The 23,482-nt window shown below is 40.9% G+C and overlaps 1 protein-coding gene across 2 annotated transcripts in view; it reads left to right on the top strand.

Annotated features, from left to right (window-relative positions):
• The window catches only part of rims1a (regulating synaptic membrane exocytosis 1a), a 122,317-nt gene that overhangs the window by 11,764 nt on the left and 87,071 nt on the right, over positions 1 to 23,482 (top strand). For both annotated transcript variants that reach the window (XM_008290557.1, XM_008290556.1), the window contains exon 2: positions 198 to 272. In XM_008290557.1, the coding sequence (XP_008288779.1) occupies positions 198 to 272 (75 nt within the window). The remainder of the gene's footprint in view (positions 1 to 197; positions 273 to 23,482) is intronic.

The raw sequence follows: 23,482 nt of genomic DNA, 5'->3' as shown, positions 1-23,482 counted from the left end.
AAGGCCACAAGTCTACAGGATAGTGAAGTGTGTCCAAATGGAACTTAGTTATCTTATGAGTCTAACTGAATTCTCTGAGCTAAACATTGTTTGTTGTATACTGAGTGATTAAAAGTGCAGGGAACGTATTAAAAACCAAAACAAAGTAACAGCCAAGTGTTGCACTAACTCTGTTTTTCTGACATTGTGTGTTTCAGAGAAGAGAAGCCCATCCAAGCAAGAACGGTGAACCTGGTTGGGCAGAAGAAACCTCCGCAGCAAAACGACGTCCGGTGAGTTGTTATTCAACCGCCAGCTCAAAACCACCCAGACAATATGGAAATTAAACCTGCCATTAAGAGTTAAAAAATGCAAGCTAATAGTTGCTTTTGCGTCACATTAGCGTCATTTCAGTGGCACATAACCTCCAATCAGCAGTCTGTTCTTAAGCCTCATATTCATGTGTTTGTAGTGAAATCCATTTTACACCTCGGATGAGTCAACGGTATAAAAGATAAACCGGCGCTGCGGTGACTATCTTTTGCAAGTGTGACTCAAGCCATTATTATGCAATTTGTATAATACTCTAAGTGGAAAGGAATTGCACAGGCACCTTTTTTAGACTTTTAAATTTATATTTAGGAAATATGCCTCAGCTGATGTCAGTGAAACTGTATTGTAGCCACACTTCTTACCTTCTGAGTGAGTTTGTTTCCTGTTAAACACACACACACACACACACACACACTCGCTGTCTGTCATCTACCAGACAGCTACTGCATGGCTTCCGCTGTAAAGATGGACGTGGCTGTCTGATAAGTCCACTCCATTGCCGGTTGAGTCATTAGACTAGCTGAGGTTGCCGTCCTCCTCCTCCGTAGAGTCGCTGGCTCAAGACTGGATTCAGATGCTTTTTACGGTCTGCCTGGATCTCCTGCCAAACTGCTTGTCTGGAGAAATGACTTCCATCATGAGTTTGTGTGCGTGACATATTTCACTTCAAGTTCTTCTCACATGTGTCTGGAATTTCACATGGAAACGAGATGAACAATGCATTAGGATTTGTTGCAGGGTGTCCATTTAGGCCCTAATTGTCCTTAAAAATGACAAAATTCACACGTCAAAGGTCTTAAAATTGCAGCAGAAATGGCAAATGAAGTTTATGTTTAGTTGGTTGGTTTGAAAATCAAACATGTTTCAACAACGTGGTGTAATTGCAATATTTTTTAAAACAGTGATTACACAGAAGAAACAACTCCCATGAAAACATAAAACTAGAAGTGTGGCAGCAGTCATTTGGTGTCATCTATATCTATAACACTCACCAACGCTTACCAACAAAGTTTGATTGTTTTTTTCTGAATACTGCCATATGTACTGTTGAAATGCTCTCTGGCAAAGCTGTATTTTTCATTTTTTTTGAAATTCAAATTTTACTAAGTAGGTTGAGATGAAAGATTGTGATTTATGGGTGGATGTATGCTTCTCTGATGACACACAAAAATTGGGTGCCACTTAAATATCGGATGTTTTTGAAAGAAACTCGAGTGTAACAGTATCCGACCTGTCCAGGGTGTCCCCTGCCTTCGCCCTAAGTCGGCTGGGATAGGCTCCAGCACCCCCGCGACCCTAGTGAGGATTAAGCGGTGTATAGATAATGGATGGATGGATGTAACAGTATCAGTGGATGCTGATCGACGTGTAGCATGAACAAGTACTGTTCTGACTGCGGCATTCTGCATTGATGGCGGCTCGCTAACTAGCTAGCTAATGCTTGCATACTAGCCACAGTCAGTCCCAGTCCTAAGCTAGCTGCCTGCTAGTTGGATTGGTTGTGAAACAGACAATGACGTTTATTCAAGAGATTTAGGTGTTTGTGCCATTGACTCTAGTTATATAAGCAATATAGAATATGAAAAAGGAGATTATGCGAGTAGACCTTAATACCTTCTTCTGCTATGCACTAAGTGCTCCTTTCCCTCAAAGGTCAGCGTGGTTAAGCTGTATAACTGATCAATGGCAAAAGTTCCAAAAAGTTGAAGTGGAAACAAAACCCTTGTGCACCATTTGTGGCAAGTTTTGCTGCTTAAATGTTTAAATTATGTTTTCTGATCCCATATATGAGCAACTGAATAGCAGATATGGTGCACGATAGTCGATTCAGCCTTGGAGGACCTTCAGCTAGCTCAGCTAAATGTTTTCATGCTTGCTATCTTTTTCCCACTTTGAACCATATAAAAATAGGCTTTTCAGACAATTAGTGCTGCAAAGTAGTAGGGATGTTGTTGGTTACCAAGGGTTGTGAAAAGTAAAACCTCAATGCATGGGTATAATTTGCTGTACCATTTTCAGCTTTTGAATGGGCACCAGTTGAATCACCACTTAAAACAGGATCCTTAGTACAGAAGTTAACTATGAGTCCCCAAGCAGCATTGCAGAAGTAAGCATGGTTAGGGATTACAGCAAAGAAACAATCTGAATATACTTCCAACAATCGTGGCTGCTTTATGGCAGTTGTGCTAAACCTGTAAATGGAACGCCTCTCTTTATTTGCAAGCTTTCCAACTAGCATCATACTGAGAGTGCAGGTGGTTAGAGGTTAGCTTTCTCTGTAATAACGCATCCCATCTCGTCTCCAATTAGTGGGGATTGGATGCTTGATGGGTTGGTCAGGAGCAATTCTTTATAATGGAACCGCTCAGTGATCATCTTTCCTTCACCACTGTGTGTATGTGTGTGTGTGTGTGTGTGTGTGTGTGTGTGTATAAAGGCTGCTTATTTGATCAGTAGTTGTTAATACAGACTTGAATTGCCAATGTTACTTGAAACAGACTCTGTCATTTTGGCTCTTTGATGTTATATGAGGACCTCCGTCTCTGCTAGCTTATTTGCGCACGAGTTTCCGTGCATTTCTGCTCACAGTGACTTCTGCAGCCAGTAATGTCTTCTTTTTGCACACAATGATCAAAGGATAAAGCTTGTTTATGTTCTATCTGTGTGCACTGCATGTGTGTGAATTGGAGTGTGTGTGCATGTGTGTGTGTGTGTGTTGGATCAGTGAGTGAGGTGGGATTACAGAGTAAGTCAGCTGGAGCACATCTGCTTCTCTGAGGAATCCCACAATATGGCCCCCATTTATAACATTATACAATCTGTGCTTTTCCGGTCAGTATTCCCCACATTATTCCTTTGAACACCAGACACTGGAGTTAGTATCCTTTCTGCCAGGGCCACTGAGCTGGGACAGAGAGTATATCATGTCCATAAAGTGGTTTTTAATACCAACGACAGCAAACCAGGAAGGCCGTTGAGCTCCTTGAACTAGCTGTGTAATTTGTCATATTGGGCTGTATCAATATAATGGGAAATTAGCAGTTAGCCAACATTTGTACCAAAGAACATACACATAAAGCTGGCCAGTTTTTTAAGCTATGGTTTAGCTATTCTATGTCGGTTTCTTGCTGGAGCCTTCTGTTTGGGAACCTTGCCTTGCTAACTTAACAGCTAGTGCTAATTACTGAATGCATGATGGTTCATTTTAGGTTCCTTTTTATTAGTTTATGCAGTTCTAACAGTCTTGGTCCATTTATCTGATTTGCTTTTATCTTAGAAACCCTCTAGAACCCCCAGGTTTTCTGGTAGTGGCTTTTTAATTAAACCTAAAGCCAGAAAAAAAACATATGACAAGGCAGCACTTTGCTATTACAGCCCACATCTCTGGAACAGCCTTCCGGAAGACCTGAGGGCAGCAGAGAGTGTTGATATTTTTAAAAACAAACTCAAGACCTAACTTTTAGTCAGGCTTTTGATTGATTTGATATTATTTATTTTTCTTCTTCTTCTTAGAATTAATTTTATTTATTGAATTCTCTGTTTGTTTACCCATTTACATCTTTTAGTCCATTTAATGTACAGTTCATTACTTCATTTTTTATAACTTCTTATGATTTTTGACTTCTAAATTGCCTCTAAATTGTAAATTTTTCCTGGTTAACTTTCGTAGTTTTACTTTGACACTAATTAATTTTCAGTTGACTGTATTTTCTGAGCCTTCTTCTTCATTGCTATCTCTGCTTTGCTAACGTAGCTGCTACATAGTGCTGATGTCTGAATGTAGCATTAGCATGATGGTATAGAGTTATCCTCTTTCAGTATTACATAATTCATACTTCTGTAACAAAAACAAACTTTTATTACATAATTAGTGAATGAAAGTAACAAAGAATTGTTAGCTTCTTTATTGTAAATGGTTGCCGGTTAGGTTTTGTTGTCTTAATTTGACAGTAATCTCATATATTTTAACTTACACACCTATTTGTAGCTTAAACTGGCTAATTATAGCCTAAATTTATTTATTGTTCACCAAACTGCCTATCATACAGTATGCAGTATACTAATGTGTGTATAAATTATTACTGTATCTTAGCTTTATCTCAGGTTTTGTTGCTATCTAAACATTTGTCAGCTGTGCTAATTAGCTGTATGGCTAACAGCAAGAGAAGTTCAAAAGAGGTTTGTTTAAGCCTGAATTTATTAGTGCAGTCCCATGAAATACCAAAGATGTTTTAGCTTCTAGTTTGGTGCTTGAGAAATTGTTCTTGCTTGTTGTAGTTTTTAAAACTGCTGGTGAGTCCATCACGCACCAACCAGGCAGGATTAGCATTGTTAGCTGGAAAGGTGGGGCCTGATAAACCATCAGTTTTCTTTTAAAAACCCCTTCTGATAAAGAAGCAATTTCAAACTTTATAGTGCTTCTTATATGCTAGAAGACTCACGAACGAAATAAGCCGTTAATGTCATAGATGAGCATTTCTGCAGCGTACCGATGACGGAAAAACATCTGGTATTTATATGAAACAAACCTAAAGAACCAATCCTGTCTACTTGTAGGGTGGTGCTTTCTGTACCATTTTTTTGTCTTCTTCCTTCTGGTTTGAACATGTATGGCTGAATTACTTCAATACTACATTTTGTTGCATAGAGTAGTTTTACAATGTTTGGCTCGAACTGCAGCTAGTGAAGGACGGCTGGGACAGAGAGAGGATTTTATACATCCACTCATTGTAAAGGACGCTGTGGTATAGCGCTACCGCAAAGGCATCTTGGGACAGGAAGGGATTATTTTCATGGAAATAATCCTATAAACAGAGAGGAGTTTTTAAGGGTTAAATCAATGACCAGAGGGACTTAAACAGTATCGAGCTGAATTTTGGTCATTCAGGGAATCCCTTGATGGCAGACATCCACTTGCTCATTGTGTATTTCTGGAGACATAGCGTTTTTTTTTTTTTCTTTCACAGAATTATTGTAACACCTGTAGGAAATAAAGTGGGCAGGGAAACCTGGCTGCTGACGGTCAGCTCCTGCCAACCGTTTGTCAGGTTGATCGGCTGAGTGGAGACAGAAAAGGACTTCTGGTGAGCTGTTGATTGAGCTGCTGGCAATCAGAAAGCGCTGTGGAGAGGCTGTGGCTTGTTTTAAACTTGACCCCTGTGTACTTTTTTTTTTGCATTAATCTCTTGGGGTTTTTAAACTTTTAATAAGACCAGGAGTTGTAGAAGTTTCTTAGTCTGTAGGGGAACATATAATCCTTCAGCTGTAGCTAATCACTGTATGCAAGGCCTTCAAATGATTATATCGCCGTGTCACAATTTGTGCTATTAATGACCTTGTGCGATTTTAAATACGCATATTTTCTGTTATTAAGTTTATTAGCCACAATAATGAAATACATTTTTATGATAATAATGCATTTGCATACCAGTGTTTGCATTGAGTGTAACTAATTAAACCCCACAATGTTGTGAGGTTTCTGAATTTTTGGACAAGTTACTGAAATAATTACATGTCGTTTGAGCAGCCTATGAATATGGTGGTATAGTCTTCGTAACACCGAGCATAAACAGTAGATCTTTTATAGGTTATATGCATGCTTTTTTTTGTGCTGTTGCAAATTGATTGGTCATGTCTGGTTCTTACATCTCCATCCCTACTCCTTCCTTAACACGGCTGTAAATGCAACATGGATGCATTGCAGAGTGAGGATGTTTACACCTCACATCAACAAATGTGATTGGCCAGGTGTCCCCTGATAGCAGGGTACCATGGCGATGGCCCAGCAGCCCCGTAGTAACCTCGGTGAGCCCTGGGATTGGCGAGGAGTCACTTCCTCACTTCCTTCAGGGATTGGCTGTTATCCTGGTCTTCCCATGAGTCTCTGCTCCAGCGGGGATCTGGAAAGGACTTGACACACTCTCACATTTCTGTATGTTGGAGAGGGTTCCGTCTTTACCTGATATAACACGCAATGAATGTCATGTAATTTCAGTTGTAGTGAACAGAAACGAATGAGCATTCTATGATTTGATGTTATGTAGACTTGCAAACATGTAACTCGTGTTTATTCAGAGACTCCTGTAAGGATATCCCATTGTTGCTGTAACTTAGGTCTTATTTTTGTGTAATTGGAGTGCCTGCAGCATTGCTACAAGTCAGGAAACACCAGCAATCACTTACAGCTTTTTAACAAAACCTCAGATTAGCCCAACTTATTGGGTAGAAGAAAAAGTTGAACTCTTAAATTATTACTGACTCTCTGCAGTAACTTGTCCATTTCTGCTTACTCCACACTTTGCCTCTTTAGACTTGGGTTTTTAGAGGAAATGAGTGTAAATGAATTTTTAGTAATATTCTCACATGAACATTTCTTGGGTGATATTTGCATAGTTTGGGACTGAGTTATAACTGAAGGGATTCCATCAGCTTCTTAATGAAAAGACTGACAATCACGTGCCAAAAAAAGCTCTCTAGGATTGACCTTTTTCAACCTTTTGACAGTTTAGAAACATGCAACTTATTTACTGATGTCATTTTCATTTCTTAGAGCAGATAGTAGCCACCACGGACACTTAGAAAACTTGCTCCCATACAGACAGTCTTGTATAGTCGACTACTATAGATGCCATCAAACAAACAAACAAAAAAAATAAACTGTGATTGTGAGCGCCACCTCTTGGTGATAGTGGAGCACAATCGAGAGCTTCAGAAGCTATTAAAAAGGACTCCACAAATACTGGCAAATACCACAGAAAGATGAATCTGGAAGAAATCTTTGCAGGGAAAGGCCAAGAGCAGCGTTCAAAAGAGGAGCTAATACAAGGGACGGTCCATCAAAACAAAAAAATATCTGCAAACTGTAATCCAGATGACTTGTGTACAATGCAACAATACAATACAAAACAGTACAAATCAGTGGCGTGATCTCAAGTGAAACAAGGGGTGTCAAGAGTGGAAAAGGATATGTAGGCTGAACATCAAGAGAACTCAAAGAATCGCACAACACAAAAGTACACAAAAGATGTGGGAATATGATTTATTCAGCTGCTGCACACTTTATGGAGATAAACCATCCGGTGTCTTTGCCTTCAAAATCTCAGAAATGTGATCATGTCATGGAAAGCTGGAGACGTAGAGAAGCTATTTTTATATTCTGTATAGGGTCATATTGGCTCCCAAAAATGCATGTTGGGAACAATGGATAATTTAGTTAGTAGATGGATGAGTTTGAATGTGGACATGGATTTTGAACTTTCATGTCAAAGTACAGTTTTCTTTATAAAGCGCACTTTAAATAATGGGCCCAGTCAACACAAAATGGTTTTCTTAAACCAAAGTTGAATATGAAACCTGTTTCTAGTTGATAGTTTAGGATTACAAAAAGATTATATATTTGGTAATCAATACAGAATATTTGTATCAGCTGTTTAGAAGAAGCGATTAATCACCATGTTTTGTTGATGATATTTAGGAAAATGTATTGGTCACAGTGGTGCAGTTAGTAGCACTGTTGCCTCACAGCAAGAAGGTTGCCGGTTCACGTCCCGGTGGGGGCACCGGAATCTTTCTGTGTGGAGTTTGCATGTTCTCCCCGTGCAGCGTGGGTTCTCTCCGGGTTCTCCGGCTTCCTCCCACAAGGTCCAAAAACATGCTGAGGTTAATTGGTGATTCTAAATTGTCCGTAGGTGTGAATGTGAGTGTGCTTGGTTGTCTGTCTCTAAGTGTGGCCCTGTGATAGACTGGTGACCTGTCCAGGTTGTCTGCTGCCTTCGCCCTAAGTTGGCTGGGATAGACTCCAGCCCCCCATGACCCTAGTGAGGATTAAGCGGTGTATAGATAATGGATGGATGGATGGATGGATGGTATTGGTCACATGCTAAATTGGTGAAATGTTTGCAAAGGCAACAGGCTCAGTGTGATGAAGTTGAGGTAGCTGAAAATGTTTGGTGAACAGGAGAAGAGCACTGGGACATGGTTGGATTCTGATGCTCTTTCAGTCTGCTTAAAACAAAAGTGAGGTTGTCCTCTAAGGGTAAAAAAAAATCTCTATGTTGGAAGTTCCATACAGAGAACTTGCTGTCACAGTCTTCTCCTGGCTGCAGTCCACTTGCCTCCTTGGTGTTTTTCATGAAAAAAAATGTGTATTTTGTGTTTCTTTGTATTCTTGACACACTGAACCTTTGAGGCCGTCTCTCCTCGACAGCATTTGTGGTTGTAGCCTCACAGGTGACAGAAGTGGTTTTGTTAAGAATGAGAAGGAGGAGAGCTTTATAAGTTCATAGCTCGCCCTGCTTTTAGACGCTCACACACCTGGCCAGTCGTGTAAAGTGGGTGTAGTTGTTTCGCTGTCTGTTCTAGAAAACTGGGACAACTGTTGAACCTGCAGTTGCACTATTAGAAAAAATAAAATTACATACTGAAGCCATTATAGACAAAACTCCTGGTTAACATGTGACCTGCATTACTTGATATAGTTATAATATTGCTAGTGCTGTCACAATCATGAAATGTTTTATTTTTAACAGTCATACTAAATAATAGTAAAAAATACATTTTTTTTCTCTGTTGATTTTATGCCTGTATTTGTTTTAGATCAGTGATATTAGCACCTTTTCACAGCAGTTATTAGCTCCAGTATTGCATTGCAATATTGGGCTTTTCTGAATTCATGGCAGTAACGTCAATAGATGCTCATCGAAATGCAGTTTGTTGAATATTTCAAGTTAATGCCTCGTGCTGGTGCCATTAAAATCCTAGCAGGAGAAGACTGTGCCAACGGTGTAAAACGAAGGTGATGGAAACATGACGTTGGTGTTAGTTTTGTTGAGCTGTTTGTATACAGGTGACAGGAAAAGGATCTCTGTCAGCTCAATAATTGTGACTGAGTTATTTTGTAATAATTATGAGGAGCCTAAATGTTGCACGTCACTGAAGCAATGTTGCTGCCTCTCCAGATCTCTTTGTTGTGTATAACATTGTATTAACCATTGGAAAAAATGACCATTGCATCCAATCAGTTCGTCGTGTGGAATCTGGTGATTGGCACATGGTGCTAGGTTCGAATCGCTCACGTTTGCTGACCTGGTGCAAACATGCATTTTTTTTGTTTGTAATGGAGTGGTCCAAGTCAAAGGTGACCTTGTTTTCCACCCCAATAAGCACCTTATGGACAGCCACAGCATTGGACAAACATACCAGTTGGGAGCAATGATCTAAAAACACTGAACCAATTCTTGGCATGTCTTCGTTCCAAATCACACACATAAATAGTGTACATAATAAATCAGTGAACACAGCTGAAGGGAGTGTTACCGCTCGTAAAAGCTGTGCACTGACCAAACAAGCGCTCCCCTCGTGGCTTGCGGAGAAACATTTGCGTGCAGCTTTTTGAGCAGGATGAATCTCTGCTGCAAACACTGTAGCTAATACAAAAAAAAGGCAATGTTTTTTGCAGCAAATTGGTACCTTTAAATATCAGTATATGGTTTGACTGTATTTTTTAAGAGTGGGGGGTGGGTTGCAGGAACATGCATTGCAAATGAGCCTACGCCATACATGTTGTGGTGTAGTAGATACTACATGCTTGTCCGTATACAAAAAAAACATTAAATTAAAAATCCCCCTTCAGACCGAGCTCTCTACATGTGTGGGTACATGGTAATTAATGTGTGAATATGCACTACGTGTGCGAACTGGATTGTTTGTGTGGAGGAGTATTTGGGTACGTGTGTGTGTGTGTGTATACATGCTGTGTATATGTGTGTTTGTGCTGCCTGGCTGTGTATGGCATTGCCAGGCCATATGGAGCGCTGTCTGGGGAGCACACTACCCACTTAGCTCTGCTGTTGGCTCTGGTGCTCTCTCCATCTGTCCCTCCTCTCTCTCTCTCTCTCTCTCTCTGTCTCTCTCTCTCTCTCATCCCTCCCTTCATCCCACCCTCTCTCTCTTTTTTCTCTTTATCTTTTGTTCTGTCTTTTATTTTTTTTTAATTTCACTCCCTCCTTCACTCCTCTACACTCTGTGCTTTATCTCGTATTAAACGGAATCCAAGAATAGTCGTGCCTATTTGTCTAATTATAAGTGTGTGTGTTTGTATGTTAGCGTGTTCGCTTAACTAATAAGGTTGTGTGACAGAGCCAAGTGCCTTCTCATCGCTCTTCTTTTCACACTTTTTTTTTCTTTTTTTTTTAACCATCTTCCCACTGCTACTGTGCTTTTGAACATCCCCTCAGCTGAGAATGATGATGAGCTGCAGACCTTGACGAACAGCACAGAGCTACAGTAGAGAACGCCCTCCTAACGGGCCCCAGACCGCTGCTGGGCCATTTATCCAAAGGCCAGGTTGGGAGTCTGCAGCCAATAATCGATTAAATGACCGGCGGGGGGTCTGTTGTTGTTGGCTTATTGACTTCCAGTGGTAGCACCGTACATGTTTTGAGCCACCATGTTACTTCACCCTTAAACCTTTCTGCACATACCAGGTGACATGCTGCGAGTCCACCAGTCCTTTAAGACTGCTGGGAAGTGTTTGATTGTATAAACTTGATTTATCTTAATTATATTTCAGGCATCATTATTATTATTTGTTTTTAAAAATAGAACTTTATCCATCTTTCTGTTATCTATACACCGCTTAATCCTCACTAGGGTCGCAGGGGAGCTGGAGTTTATCCCAGCTGACTCAGAAGGCAGGGGACACCCTGGACCAGTCTATCACAGGGCTACACTTAGAGACAGACAATCAAGCACACTCACATTCATACCTACAGACAATTTAGAATCACCAATTAACATGTTTTTGGACCTGTGGGAAGAAGTCGGAGAACCTGGAGAGAACCCACATGCAAACTCCACGCAGAAAGATCCCGGGTGTCCTCATCGGGACGCGAACCAGTGACCTTCTAGGTGCTACCAACTGCACCACCTTGCAGCCCCAGAACTTTATTTGAAACGGTATTTAGCTGAAGTGATGGGATTGTAGGAACTGAGCGTGTAAACATGTGTGAAGTAGTTAGTTTGAAGAGTTTGTTGTCAGTCTCAGTCTTGCTCACAATTATTTAGTTACCACATTTGAGGGATTATGATCCTTAAGTTTTAGATATAGAGAGGAATGTTTTTGGCCAATGTATTATCAGATTTTTTAAATTCATGTATCTTGTTTAGCAGGACTGCAAGGTGGCTCGGTGGTTAGCACCGTTGCCGCACAGCAAGAAGGTCGCCAGTTTGCGTCCCGGTGAGGACACCCGGGATCTTTCTGCATGGAGTATGCGTGTTCTCCCTGTGCAGCGTGGGTTCTCTCCGGGTTCTCCAGCTTCCTCCCACCAGTCCAAAAACATGTTGAGGTTAATTGGTGATTCTAAATTGTCCGTAGGTGTGAATGTGTGTGTGCTTGGTTGTCTGTCTCTAAGTGTAGCCCTGTGATAGACTGGTGACCTGTCCAGGGTGTCCCCTGTCTTCACCCTGAGTCATCTGGCATAGACTCCAGCCCCCCGCGACCCCAGTGAGGATTAAGCGGTGTATAGATAATGGATGGATGGATGGATGGGTCTTATTTAGCTCAAAAGTTCAGTTTTGTTTGCCTCAGTCTCAGTACTCATCACTGAGTACAACACCAAACTGTCTAAATATACATAACCTTGTTGCTCAAAAATTACATTCCTGTGCTATTAACTACATTCTCGGTTTCGTTTGATATGAAACATCATTTTGTTTTGAAGCAAATTCTCTGAAAGCTTTAGATTGTGATGTAGAAGGAAAGGCCTCCGGTTTGAAAGAGCCACAAAGTCCTTGGCATAGGAGTGAACAGTAGAGTAAATGACAAAGATGTGCTCATTAGAAATGTTACAGACAAACGTAACCTGACAGAAAATATGTTTATCTTGAAATGTAATTAAGAATGCAGTTGAGATGTAGAAGAATCCAATTTTTGAGAGACATAAGTGGAATATGTCATATTGTTACTGTGGGTGTAAAAATATAAATTACTGACAAAATTCAAATACTTTGCTAAATTCCATTTGCCTGTTTCTTAGCCTATGAGGGTGTGTTTAAAGTGATTTTTTGCATTACGCTGCAAGAGTGTTTTGCCTTAAAAGGCCAATGAAACGCACCAAGCACGGCTGTTAAATATATCGCTGTGTCTGACATGTGTTTGCTTGTTTTAGTTAAGTAGCAAAAATATGTGCAAATTCCGAAACATTGCTTCATTTTTTCCTCCAGTCTTTCTTCAATTTTCTCTTTTCTGTGTTATGTTAGGTGCAAAGCTTCTGTGCTGATTGAAACTTGATAAAGACAGACTCATTTTATGGAAGGGGTTTGTGTGTAAAACATGGGAGGGTTGGATCCTGGACTCAGAAGTGGCGCCCACTCACTTGGCGCATGAGAAAGAAAACTTTTCTCGCTATGTTCATCGGTGTTTCCCTGCTGCAGGTTCCAGCACGCACCCTTCACATTGTGATTAAATAAAATAAATAAATAAATAAAAAGTATGGAAAGGTTTTACAAAATTGAAACCTCCAAGGATTCTATGGAGTAAGGAGTAATACTGGACTTTGTTTGCAGATGTAGGTGCCCTGTGGGGAAATACTTTTCAGGCTCCAGGGGATTTATTTCCACTGCAATACCACAAGTGACCACTGGGACAAACTGGCATCTCTGTATCGCGTTTAATAGATCCAACAATGGTGTTAAAACAACTTGTACTTGCTGCGGGAGGAACTCTTCCCAGAGAGCTGCTCAGTGGTAGCAGGTCAATACTGTTTTTATTTTTTTGGCCTAATGTGATTGGACGAATTTCAACCCTGTCTCTGTCTCGTTCCCACATACTATCAACGCCGTCCTAATAATCACTCTGCTCAGCAGCTCGCTGAGGAGTAGTTAAAGTGGAACCACCGAGTTTCAGGTTGGCACATGAAATAATATCCTTATAGCTGTAACAGTGGTGAATTTAGTTAAGCGGTGGTGCTTTTGCTCACGCTGCTGGTGATGTGTTAATGATCACGACTGCGTTTTACAGTCATATCCATTCAGTCTCATGTTCCTGCATTACTGGCGTTAGGTTTGTTTTTTGCACCAACTGCCACGCTTTGAGATTCAGATGCTAGCTCCTTTTCAATTTTCACAGCCGCAGCAACAAAGCAGCTAACATTGGCTGCTTCCCTCTCCGGTGCCAGAAAATACAGAAGGTGTGTGGTTATAATAAAGAAGGACTTTGTCTTGAGCTCATGAGCGAAAAAAAAAAAAATTGGTTGAAATCCACAAGACAAAACATTTTTTTTGGCTGTATTTCTCAGCTCTTAGTGAACATAGTTCACAAGCAGGAACACTGATGTGTCCTGTGATAATTGTGACCCGAGGAGAGAACCTATTTACAGTGGCTGGTCTTTCACTATCGCTTTTTGTAAGCCTTTTCCTGATGGCTCCATGCTTTAGAGACAAAGAGAAATTAGTCAGGAGAATCACAATAAATTATATTTAGAGAGACACTTTTCTTGATAATAAGATGAGCATAATTTCAAAAGAATGTCGAAGGCACCAGAGAGTGGTAGAAAGAGAGAGAAGGAGTGAGAAACAGAGAGAAAGAGCGAGGATGAGGAGTGAGTGGGTGGGAAGGCAGTCAGGGAAGTATATCGAGAGAAAGAGGAGGAAGGGGGAGGTGAGAAGAATAGAGGAGGAAATGAGGAGAAAAGAGAAAAGTGAGGATTTGGTGAGCTGAGAAGCATCACATGCTGTACACTCATACTGTTGTGTATTAAATACAACTGTCAGTTTTAGCATGAATCATCACTTTCTGTCTCTAGTGGGGTTTCCCGAAACCCTAATCTGGTCTTCTTTCGCGGATATTATGCCAAAACTTTCAATTTCGGTGCTTTAAAACTGTGATCTCTTCTCTGGTGAGCTGCAAACACAACCAGAAAGTGGAGGGAAATACGAGAGAGTGTGATATAAGGAAAGGATGGGAGGATAGAGAGATGGATGGAGGGAGTGGGGGAGGTGAGAGTACACCCGGGCAGCTCAGCATGGTGAGTTCTCTGACGGAAGAGAGGGAGGGGAAGGGATGGAGGAGGAACAGCAGAGCTTGGCACAGAGAGAGAAAACTAGAGAGCGAGAGATTCTCCATGTCCCTGCAGCCATATGGTGAGCAGCCAGGCCATAGCACAGGACATATATGACCTAATGGAGAGGTGGGCACACAGGACCGATTGTCATGTCTACCTTTCAACGGCGACTTTAATTTTATTTTATGAAGTAGGTAGCGACACCGAGGACAAAAAATGCAGACTTCTACTCAGTCTTATCAGGTTGGGTAGCGTCTTTCTTTACTTAAGTGCCCATTTTAGCAATAACTTCTGCTGCTTGTCGGAGTCCAGCCCATATCTGTGTCAGGAATTATGGCTCAGGATGGGATGTCTTCGGTTTGGTTCCCCTGGTAATCCAAACAACTACTACCAAAAGTCTATTTCTATGATATTTATATTATCTATGCAGTCATGACTTGGATTCACCTTGTACAATGTGTTAACTTACAAAGTCAATCCTCTTTGTTAATGAACAAAGCTGCAACTTGCTGTGTCCAGTAACAACGATAACAAAGTTAATTTAAACAGGACTGCTGAGACAGCTCTGCTTGTTTAGTGGTTAACTTGTGATTATCAAGATGTCACATTTCAATGCATATTTGGATCGATTTTTTCAAAACAGATGAAAAAAATGTCATATTGTGGATTTATTTAGTTTTTTCTGCTGTACCGAAACTGAATCAAACTGTGACTTCCACACTCGTGTACACACTGAACTGTGAATTCAGTGTACTGCCACAGGCCTATTGAGTACTGCAGATGGCCCTGCAGCTCTCTGCTGGGGTTAATCTGGCCTCCACCTTGATGTGCCTGTGTGACCACAACTCTTGTAATGTGCAAACTGTATTGGAAAAAAACGGACTCGAAGCTGTCCTTGAGAAACTGAAAAAGTGTTATATGGAGTACTCACTTACAGGTATCAAGCCCACATACTGTGTGTACACAATCCTGTTTGTCCATGACTGCATATGTGCACCTCTAGTACAAAATACTGTTGTTTAGATTATGTTTCTTGCCATATTAGATAGACAATGAAGAGAAACAGGAAGACGAGGTAAGAGAGCAGGAGAATCACATGTTGTAGGGCAGGGGTCTCAAACTCAACTTACCTGGGAACCGCTGGAGATAGAGTCTGGGTGAGGCTGGGCCGCATCAAGTATTCCACAAAAAAAGGGTTTCAAGCATTTAAAAAAAAGTACAACTGATCCAATCTTCTCAATCTTTATGAATAACAACTCTGAACATGAAAGGTTCTTCGGAACATAGGCTCCTCTTACCTGTTCCTTGCTGCCAGAGAGCTGGCATGGCTTCCTCTTACACAACTGAGCCACATTGGACTTGAGGGAGAAAGCAATTGCGACCCTCAGTATGGCTTGAAGATGCTCATCAGTAAGTTTGGACCTGTACTTTGACTTATTGAAGTTCATGTTTTCACACAGATAGAAAAAAGCAAAAAAAAACAAAAAACAAAATGCATTTCCACTGGGTGACAGGATGTATTTTCTCTCCACTCGGTGACAGTCCCACATCACGTTTCAAGTGACTGACGTTGCTAATTCACGTTGCTGTCATGAGCCGGAGCTATGGTAGCCCACAAGTGATAAAAAAATATAAAACGCCCAGGGCAACGACTTGTGTAGGTGTGTGTGAGAAAAATGGCCGCACTAACGCTAAACTTTGATGTCAAGTAAGGGGCCACAAAATATCCCCGCGAGTTTTAGACCCCTGTTGTAGGGTTTGAACCAGCGATGGATGTTGGGCTAATTTGAAAATGAACAAAAAACAAAACAAAAAAGGACAAAATACTGTTCCTGGCAGACAGTAGTGTGCACATGTTTTACGTACAATCACACAGTACAAGCAGGGAAACACCAGATTGTACCCCAGATTCAAAATGACCCCAAATGTATAACACTGGTGTGGCCCCCAACTGTAGCCGGATGGTTGGAACAATCAGCAGCTACACACTTTGTAAAACTGTAAGTTTGTTTTAAAGGCAAATGGAGCTCACAGCAAACATTGATTTGATTGAGGGTTTGTCTCTTTATTGCACTTTGTATGAAGGTGATGGAGCTACACTTGAGAGCATCCTCACTTTCATTGTCATTTTTGATAATTAACCATAAAATCATTAGTTTTGTGTTAAATACTTAACATTTGGTTCTTAATCAAACTACAACACAATTTTGAATCATTCTGATTTCATCAAGGGTTTCCTCTGTGCGATGCTGTACATATTTCATGAACATATGTATGAAGCATGTACAGAGCATCCTCTCCAATGGTGTATTAAAACACCGTCTTTATGTGCGTTTCATGTCCTTTTAATGCAGCCTAACACTCTGCACTGTATGTGACCGGTTTCATAATCTGAATCATCGAAGATTTCTATCAGCCTGCAAAGGTGATAAACTATTTTCTGCAAATAATAAGGTGTTAAAGCGAGTGTAGGAGGATCTCTTCTGCATGCAAACAAATACCTTTTCTTTATGCACACACACACACACACACACACACACACACACACACACACACACACACACACACACACACAACACACGCACACAGCTGCTGCAAACCGGAAACCCGTTTCTAATTCTGGCATGCATTTTACCTTCCATTCAATTTCACAAATAGCATGAGAGGGAGGAAACTTTTTTAATACTCGTCTATTATAGGACACCGAATGAGTTCCAATCAATCTTGTAAATGACTCTTCTACAGTAAGAGTGTGTATGTGTGTGTGTGTGAGGACTAGATTAAAGACAGAAGCGAGAGAAGGTTGCGGGGAGGAGAAGAGGATGCTGACAGTGGGACAAGTTTGAGAGTTGGACAGACTGAAGCGTCTCACAACAGAACTGAATAACAAGAGACTGAAGTTACTTTAAAAATAAGTGTTGGAGAGCAAATGAGACGGAGAAAGTTGGAGTGCTTAATTTCTAAATGGCTGCGAGGTGATTTTCTCTGACACTGACTCATTGTTATTTGATTCATGTCTGCCTGCTTTTTTGAATATCGATCCCGGAACTGGAGGAGTGACTCATACTCGGCCATAGAGGCCTGAGTCACTACAGGAAAAGAGTCGGAGCTGGCTTCCAATCCCAATCTGATGCCACCGTGCTTTATGAAAGCCCAGGACTGGGGAAGGCAGTGCCAACGTTTGGCTTAGCAGCAGTAATGACGCTCAAGGACTGTAGGACTCAGCTATTTTATCTGCCTTATTTTTGGACACATCTACTGTATGTCAAGCAGGGGGTCTTTAACTTTTTGGAGTTGTTTAAGTGTAACTTTAAGCTTTGATGGAAGAGCCAGGCTCTGGCAGGGAGAGGTCCAAAACCATTTTGGGACGCACTTGTGGAAACTGAAAGGCAGAAATAACTGGGAGGCCATTAGCAAAAGGTGAGAATGAGTGGACACACAGTGAGGATTTTTGGTTTCAACTGAAGAATATTTTCTTTAAAACAGAATGTTTTCTAAGCGTAGATGAAAGCGTGCACATAAGGCAGACATGAATTAATAGTTTTTTTGAATCTCAATGGATTCCATGAAAGACCAAAGCAGTGATGTGTTAGTCCACCTTTCTATACTATTCTACCAATCTGTGGCACCCAGCTTCCAGCTCTTTGGTTTCAACTGAGGAGTGCAGCCCAAACATTGAAACCGCATGCCTAATACTGTGTACTCTGCTCTAAAAGCAGCTCTGACCCATCAGGAGATTGACATGGGATCTCTGGGGGTGTCCTGTGGTGTCCGGCACTGGGGCGGTAGCAGCGAATCCTTTGGGTCCTGTGGGTTGGGGAGTGGGGGGCCTTGTGGATTGGGCTTGTTCCAGTGCATCCCACAGATGCTCGATTGGATAGGGATGTGCTTAGGTTGAAAGGCCAATGCTTAGGGCTGTTTGTCGTGTTCTTTGAGCCGTTCCTGAGCAGTTTCTGCAGTGTGGCGGGGTGCATTGACCTGCTGGGGGAGGCCACTGGCTGTAGGGAGTGCTGTTGCCATGTTCAGCAGACATGCCAAACCAGGTTTAGGTGGGTGATATCTGTCAAAGTGACATCCACATGACGGACTGGACACAAGGTTTCCCAGCAGAACGCTGTAACAAGACGATGAATGTAAGTTACTTGTCAGGGATTTTACATTCAATTTCAATTACAATCAAAAACTAGAATGTCTCAGCACTGTTGTGTTTAACAAATACTAGTAGTTGGTGAATTTGTTGGAGACTTGTTTCAGCTGTAGATAAATCCATATTTGGTGTGGTTGTGATATGGCAGTGAGGGCAACTTCACTGAGCCCCAAAGGCGCCAAATTCACTGTGTAGTAATTAGCTTGAATGATTTATGGTTTCTTTTCTAACAAACTCAAGAACCCCGTTTAAATCCTACAGATGGGACATGTTCTTACCACAAACTACCTAAACTACACTTCAATCACACAGGGACGAATACTATTCAGTGTTAGTTCTATGTTCATTCAGTGTTTCTCTTTGGGGCCTAAAAAACACATTGAATGCATTTGCTTCCTCATCAAATGTTTCCAAATCTGAGCTCTCGAAAGTTGAGACTGGAGACAGCTACATCGATGTACTGTATTCTTACTTGCAGTTCTCTTCTTTCTTGCCTTTTATTGTCACATTGCAGCACCAGTAGCTCAGTGGAGTAGGGGGAGACCATTGGTGAGAATGTGAATGTAACTGCGCTACTAGTAGCACACATGGGTTGGCTTTGTTCCCAGATGCTTGGTAAGTTGGGGTCCACAGCTTGTTTTCTTCCTGGGACCCAGTTTGCACTGGTCTTGGCTATTGAATCTTTCTGACGTAGGTGTGATTATTTCAGTGTGTTCGTTCAAGGTAATGAAGGAACAAACAACCCAATGATGGACCCCTGCATCACAGAAGAATAAGCTTTGGGTATTGGCACAGTACTTGTTCATTTTGCTGTTTCATAGGATTTGCTGAAAGATAAAATATCACAAGGCTTATCTTTTCACAAAATCTGTGTGTGTTTGTGTGTCTTTGTGCACGGTGCACAGCTGAGGTGGTCCAGGAAGGCACACAGGTTGATTAACTTTAATTCCTACAACACCAGACGCACTCAGTGTTGGACTGAGCTCATCTGGTGAGCAGGTGAAAAGGTCAGTGACCTACATAACCGCCATTTCAAACTGTACATCAAACTGTAATCACCAGTGAAATAAAAGACAAATTTATGTGCTGAAATTCCATTATCATTATTGCTATTGCATTCCGTTGCCTTGTAGGGAGATTTTTAATTAATCTGTATTGTGCAAAATGTTCACTGCTGGATGTACAGCAGTTTCAAAATTTAAAATCCTAAAGAGTAAAACAGCACCAAGGGACAGTCCTGCAAGATACATGGTCTGGTGTGTGTCCTCTCCGTTTGCCCTTGCCAGGTAAAGGCCCACACTCTGTCCAACTTTGAGTTACGATGCATCGTATCTGTCAGAGCGCTATAAAGTTAGTCCTGAAGCTCCTCCCTCTCTTGCTCCTCCATTCTTCTTCACCTTTTATCCATCCGTCTTCTTCGCTCTTTCTGCCCTCACATCAGAGCCTGAGATGTGTCCGTCCTCTGGGCCACAGCAACTACCTTAAAACACATCCACTGTTGTACCGTGTGACGTGTTCTTTCATAAGCACGAACTGTAGTTTATGTTAACTCAGTCCCACATACGCCACCAGGCTGCTTTAAATACACACAAGAGCAACAAACATGTATTAATTCACAGAAACACTTCCTTCGGTTTGAGTCATGTTTGCTCGCAGTGAGAATGCCCAGCAGTTTTAGGAAATTACTAAGCCTTGTGAAAAAAAAAAAGAAAAGGAGACTGTATATTGGAGCTGTTTTTAAAGATTTACTGAAGCGGAAACTTGTTGGCTTGGGCTTTTGAGTGGCACAGTGTTGGCTTTGGTCTTTGGTGTTCGTATAAAATGCCAGCCTTAACCTTTAAGGTAGAGGGCATTTTGCAATGAGGTGACATAATTTCACTTGTTTCTGGAATCTATACTCAACAAAGCAAAATGTACAGCTGACAGTTTGCATCACGGAAATGGAGTCGTCTTTCTATGCTGGCAGATTTAGTCACTTTCTGAAAGAATTTAGAATCTCCACAGCAGAGTACATGAACTGTTGAGATGGATGCTTAATTTCCATATTCACAATTACAATGCTTGGTTTCTCACCAATTTACCTCCACACTGTAAAAAAATATCTTTTGTAGGAAATCATTTCATCTCACTGCGATTTCAACTGTTTTTGTCCTCTCTCAAAATTCACCAAAACACATATTTTTGCAAGTTTCATTTAATAAAATCCTACATACTGCGTGATTGACTTTGGAAACAAATGAAATTATTATCCAGAAAATATGAATTTTACGTTGCAGACATGGGCTAAAAACATCCTTTTTTTTTTTTTTTTTGCAATGTGTATCTGTGGTATGTGATCCAATTTAATTTACATTCTCATTGACAAAACTTTGCTTTCTCTTTGTGCGTGGAGTCAGAGTGCAGAGCTTGTTAGTGCTGCACAGCTTAATTATGAGACACTTTATGTTAATGCTGTTTTCTGCTTTGAATCATGGAGCCTTTGTTGAGAATATGTATGCACCCGCATACACACTCGCAGCGAGTTTGTTTTTAAGTTGTCGGAGTGTGAAGGCGCTGAACGTTTTGATGGGGAAAGTGGAGGGAGCGTGTTCGGAAGGATGTGTTTGCATAAGAAAGCGAATCCTCACTTTGCTTTAACCTTGTGTCTTACTACATTTGAATATGGATATTTTTCCTGCATTTTCTTAATGAGCTCGCTATCTCGTTCTCCGTCACACTGTACGTTTCTCTCTGATCTTTCACTCCCTGTCTCTCTGGCTCTCTTTCCCCATCCCTTCGCTCCATCCTCCTCCCTGTCTTGTGTTCTCATTACAATCTGCCACCCCTCCGCCATACATTTCCCGATGCTGTTATTTTGATGTGGTAAAGATTTTTTTTTTCTCACCTGTGACGGAGGATTTGATGACTTGTTGTGCTTGACTGATTTGCGGAGAGCTGCTTGATGTATTTCCTGCTCCTGTTGTCGCTTTTTGCTTCTACAGTATTATGTCCTACTTTGCCACAGCAAAACACACACGCGAAACCACACACAAGCAAGTGTAACGCGCCACGTTTATGTCAGACTGTCCGATGGCTGCCTGCTTTCTGTTGACACGGGAGAATATAGACGCCGAATGATACGTGTATCCACAGCAGATTGTTGGCTCTGGCACGCTGTTAAGTCGTGTTGAGCGATGATAAGCATGAAAGGGAACATTTATATTTAGTTGAGTGATGGTGGGTGCCATGTTAACTGTTAGACACTATGTTGGGTAAAAACTTTATGTTAAGGGATGGTAGGCTCCACGCTAACAGTTAATTGTGTTTAAACTTTGGTGAGTCATAGTGTATAGACTAATGTCATTTAAGCACAGGAGTGAATACTTGTTTGGAGATATAACTCTACAAGCTTATCATTTGTGTTTATTAAATACATGATTCTGTACAGGTCTTTTTGAGTAACAGTGTATGCTGTCAGTTTTGAATGTTAGTTGGTGTAGCGCTAACACTTTAGCTTTCGGGTGGTGTATGGCAGCTACATATTCCATGCATATCCACGCAAACATAACGTATTGAGTGATAATAGCTGTCCCACCAGCTGTTTAGCTCATGCAACATAGATTTAAAGCTAAATAATGAAGGATGTTCGATTAAACACAGTGCATTGAGGGAATAAATGTAACTCTTGTAACGGTATGCTTCTAGCTTAGCTTATCAGTAAATGCTTATACTACATTCGTTAAGTGAAAGTTGCAGGAATAACAGTAGAATATGCTATTTTGAATTGAAATAAAATCTAAACTTTAGGTTGAGGGCCTGTAGGTGCCACATCAAGTGTATAGCATAAGATGTATAGAGTTAGAATTATGCTACATGCTAATGTATGCTAACTTGTGAATGAATACGTCTACTGTACATTTTGCTGATTTGCTGTAGCGCCATGCTAACTGTTTGTGTTTAAAAACTTCTAGAGATAGAAGTCCAAATTCTAACAGTAATATAACATATGCCATGTGTACTTAGAACCATATGTTAAGGATACTGGGTTAAGAACCAGTATTATATTTTATGCTAGCTGTTAAGCACAATAGTACAGTATACTCTGCTAATGTACAGTAGCTGCAATGTAAGTTTTGAGTTTAGGATACGCTATCTTGTATAAAAACTGCATGCTAAAGGACAGAAGGTCCAATGCGAACTGCATAGCATATGCTATTAAGTTAAAATGAGAGAAGAGTGTTATATGCTAGCTGTTTAGAATTTGACTAACCATGTCTACCATACTGTGTTCGTAGTAATTTTTAAACACACACCATATTCCATATTTTACATAAAGTATTTATGCAAAAGAAGGACCTATCATTAGAGTTTGAAACATGAAGACAAAGTAGAAGTGCGTTAATCCTGCATTCTTCCTGACAGCTAGCACTGGACAAAACAAAATGAAGCCTGATTCTATAGAAGTCTACAAGAAAATGGCTCTACTTCTCACTTTATCTGTTACGCCTGTAAACACTTGTTCTCAATCACTAATTTCAGGTCTCCTTCAATGCAGCATGATGTTAATTTTGTCAATTATGGTCCCATTTAGAGTCAAACACATGATAAAGCGGACCATGTTGTAGAGCAGGTCTACCTTGTCATTGACAGGTTGCGACGATAAGAGCCTTTGTGGTGTCCTTGATTTCTCAGTTAGATTCAACGATGGCTTGTTACGCCTGGTTTTAAAAGAGCAAGATGGTGATGGGCAAAAGCCAAACTCAAGGCTACACAACAGTAGTCCTGGAACTAATGGATGATGTCACGGTCGCAACATCAGTCTTTTATATACTGTTCACGGCGTACACTATGTTAAGTGGCAGCTTAATGTTTTGGAATAGTAGCTGGCAAACTTGCTCCGACTACTTGATACATGATTGTCACACACGAAACCAGGGGTTCACATCCAGAGGTATGTTTATGGAATTTGATGAAGTTTTAAAAG

This window comes from Stegastes partitus, unplaced genomic scaffold (assembly GCF_000690725.1).
Source record: "Stegastes partitus isolate 25-593 unplaced genomic scaffold, Stegastes_partitus-1.0.2 Scaffold683, whole genome shotgun sequence".
NCBI classification, from domain to species: Eukaryota; Metazoa; Chordata; class Actinopteri; family Pomacentridae; genus Stegastes; species Stegastes partitus.
The sequence above is the reverse complement of the archived record's forward strand: the minus strand, read 5'-3'. Positions and strand labels throughout refer to the sequence as shown.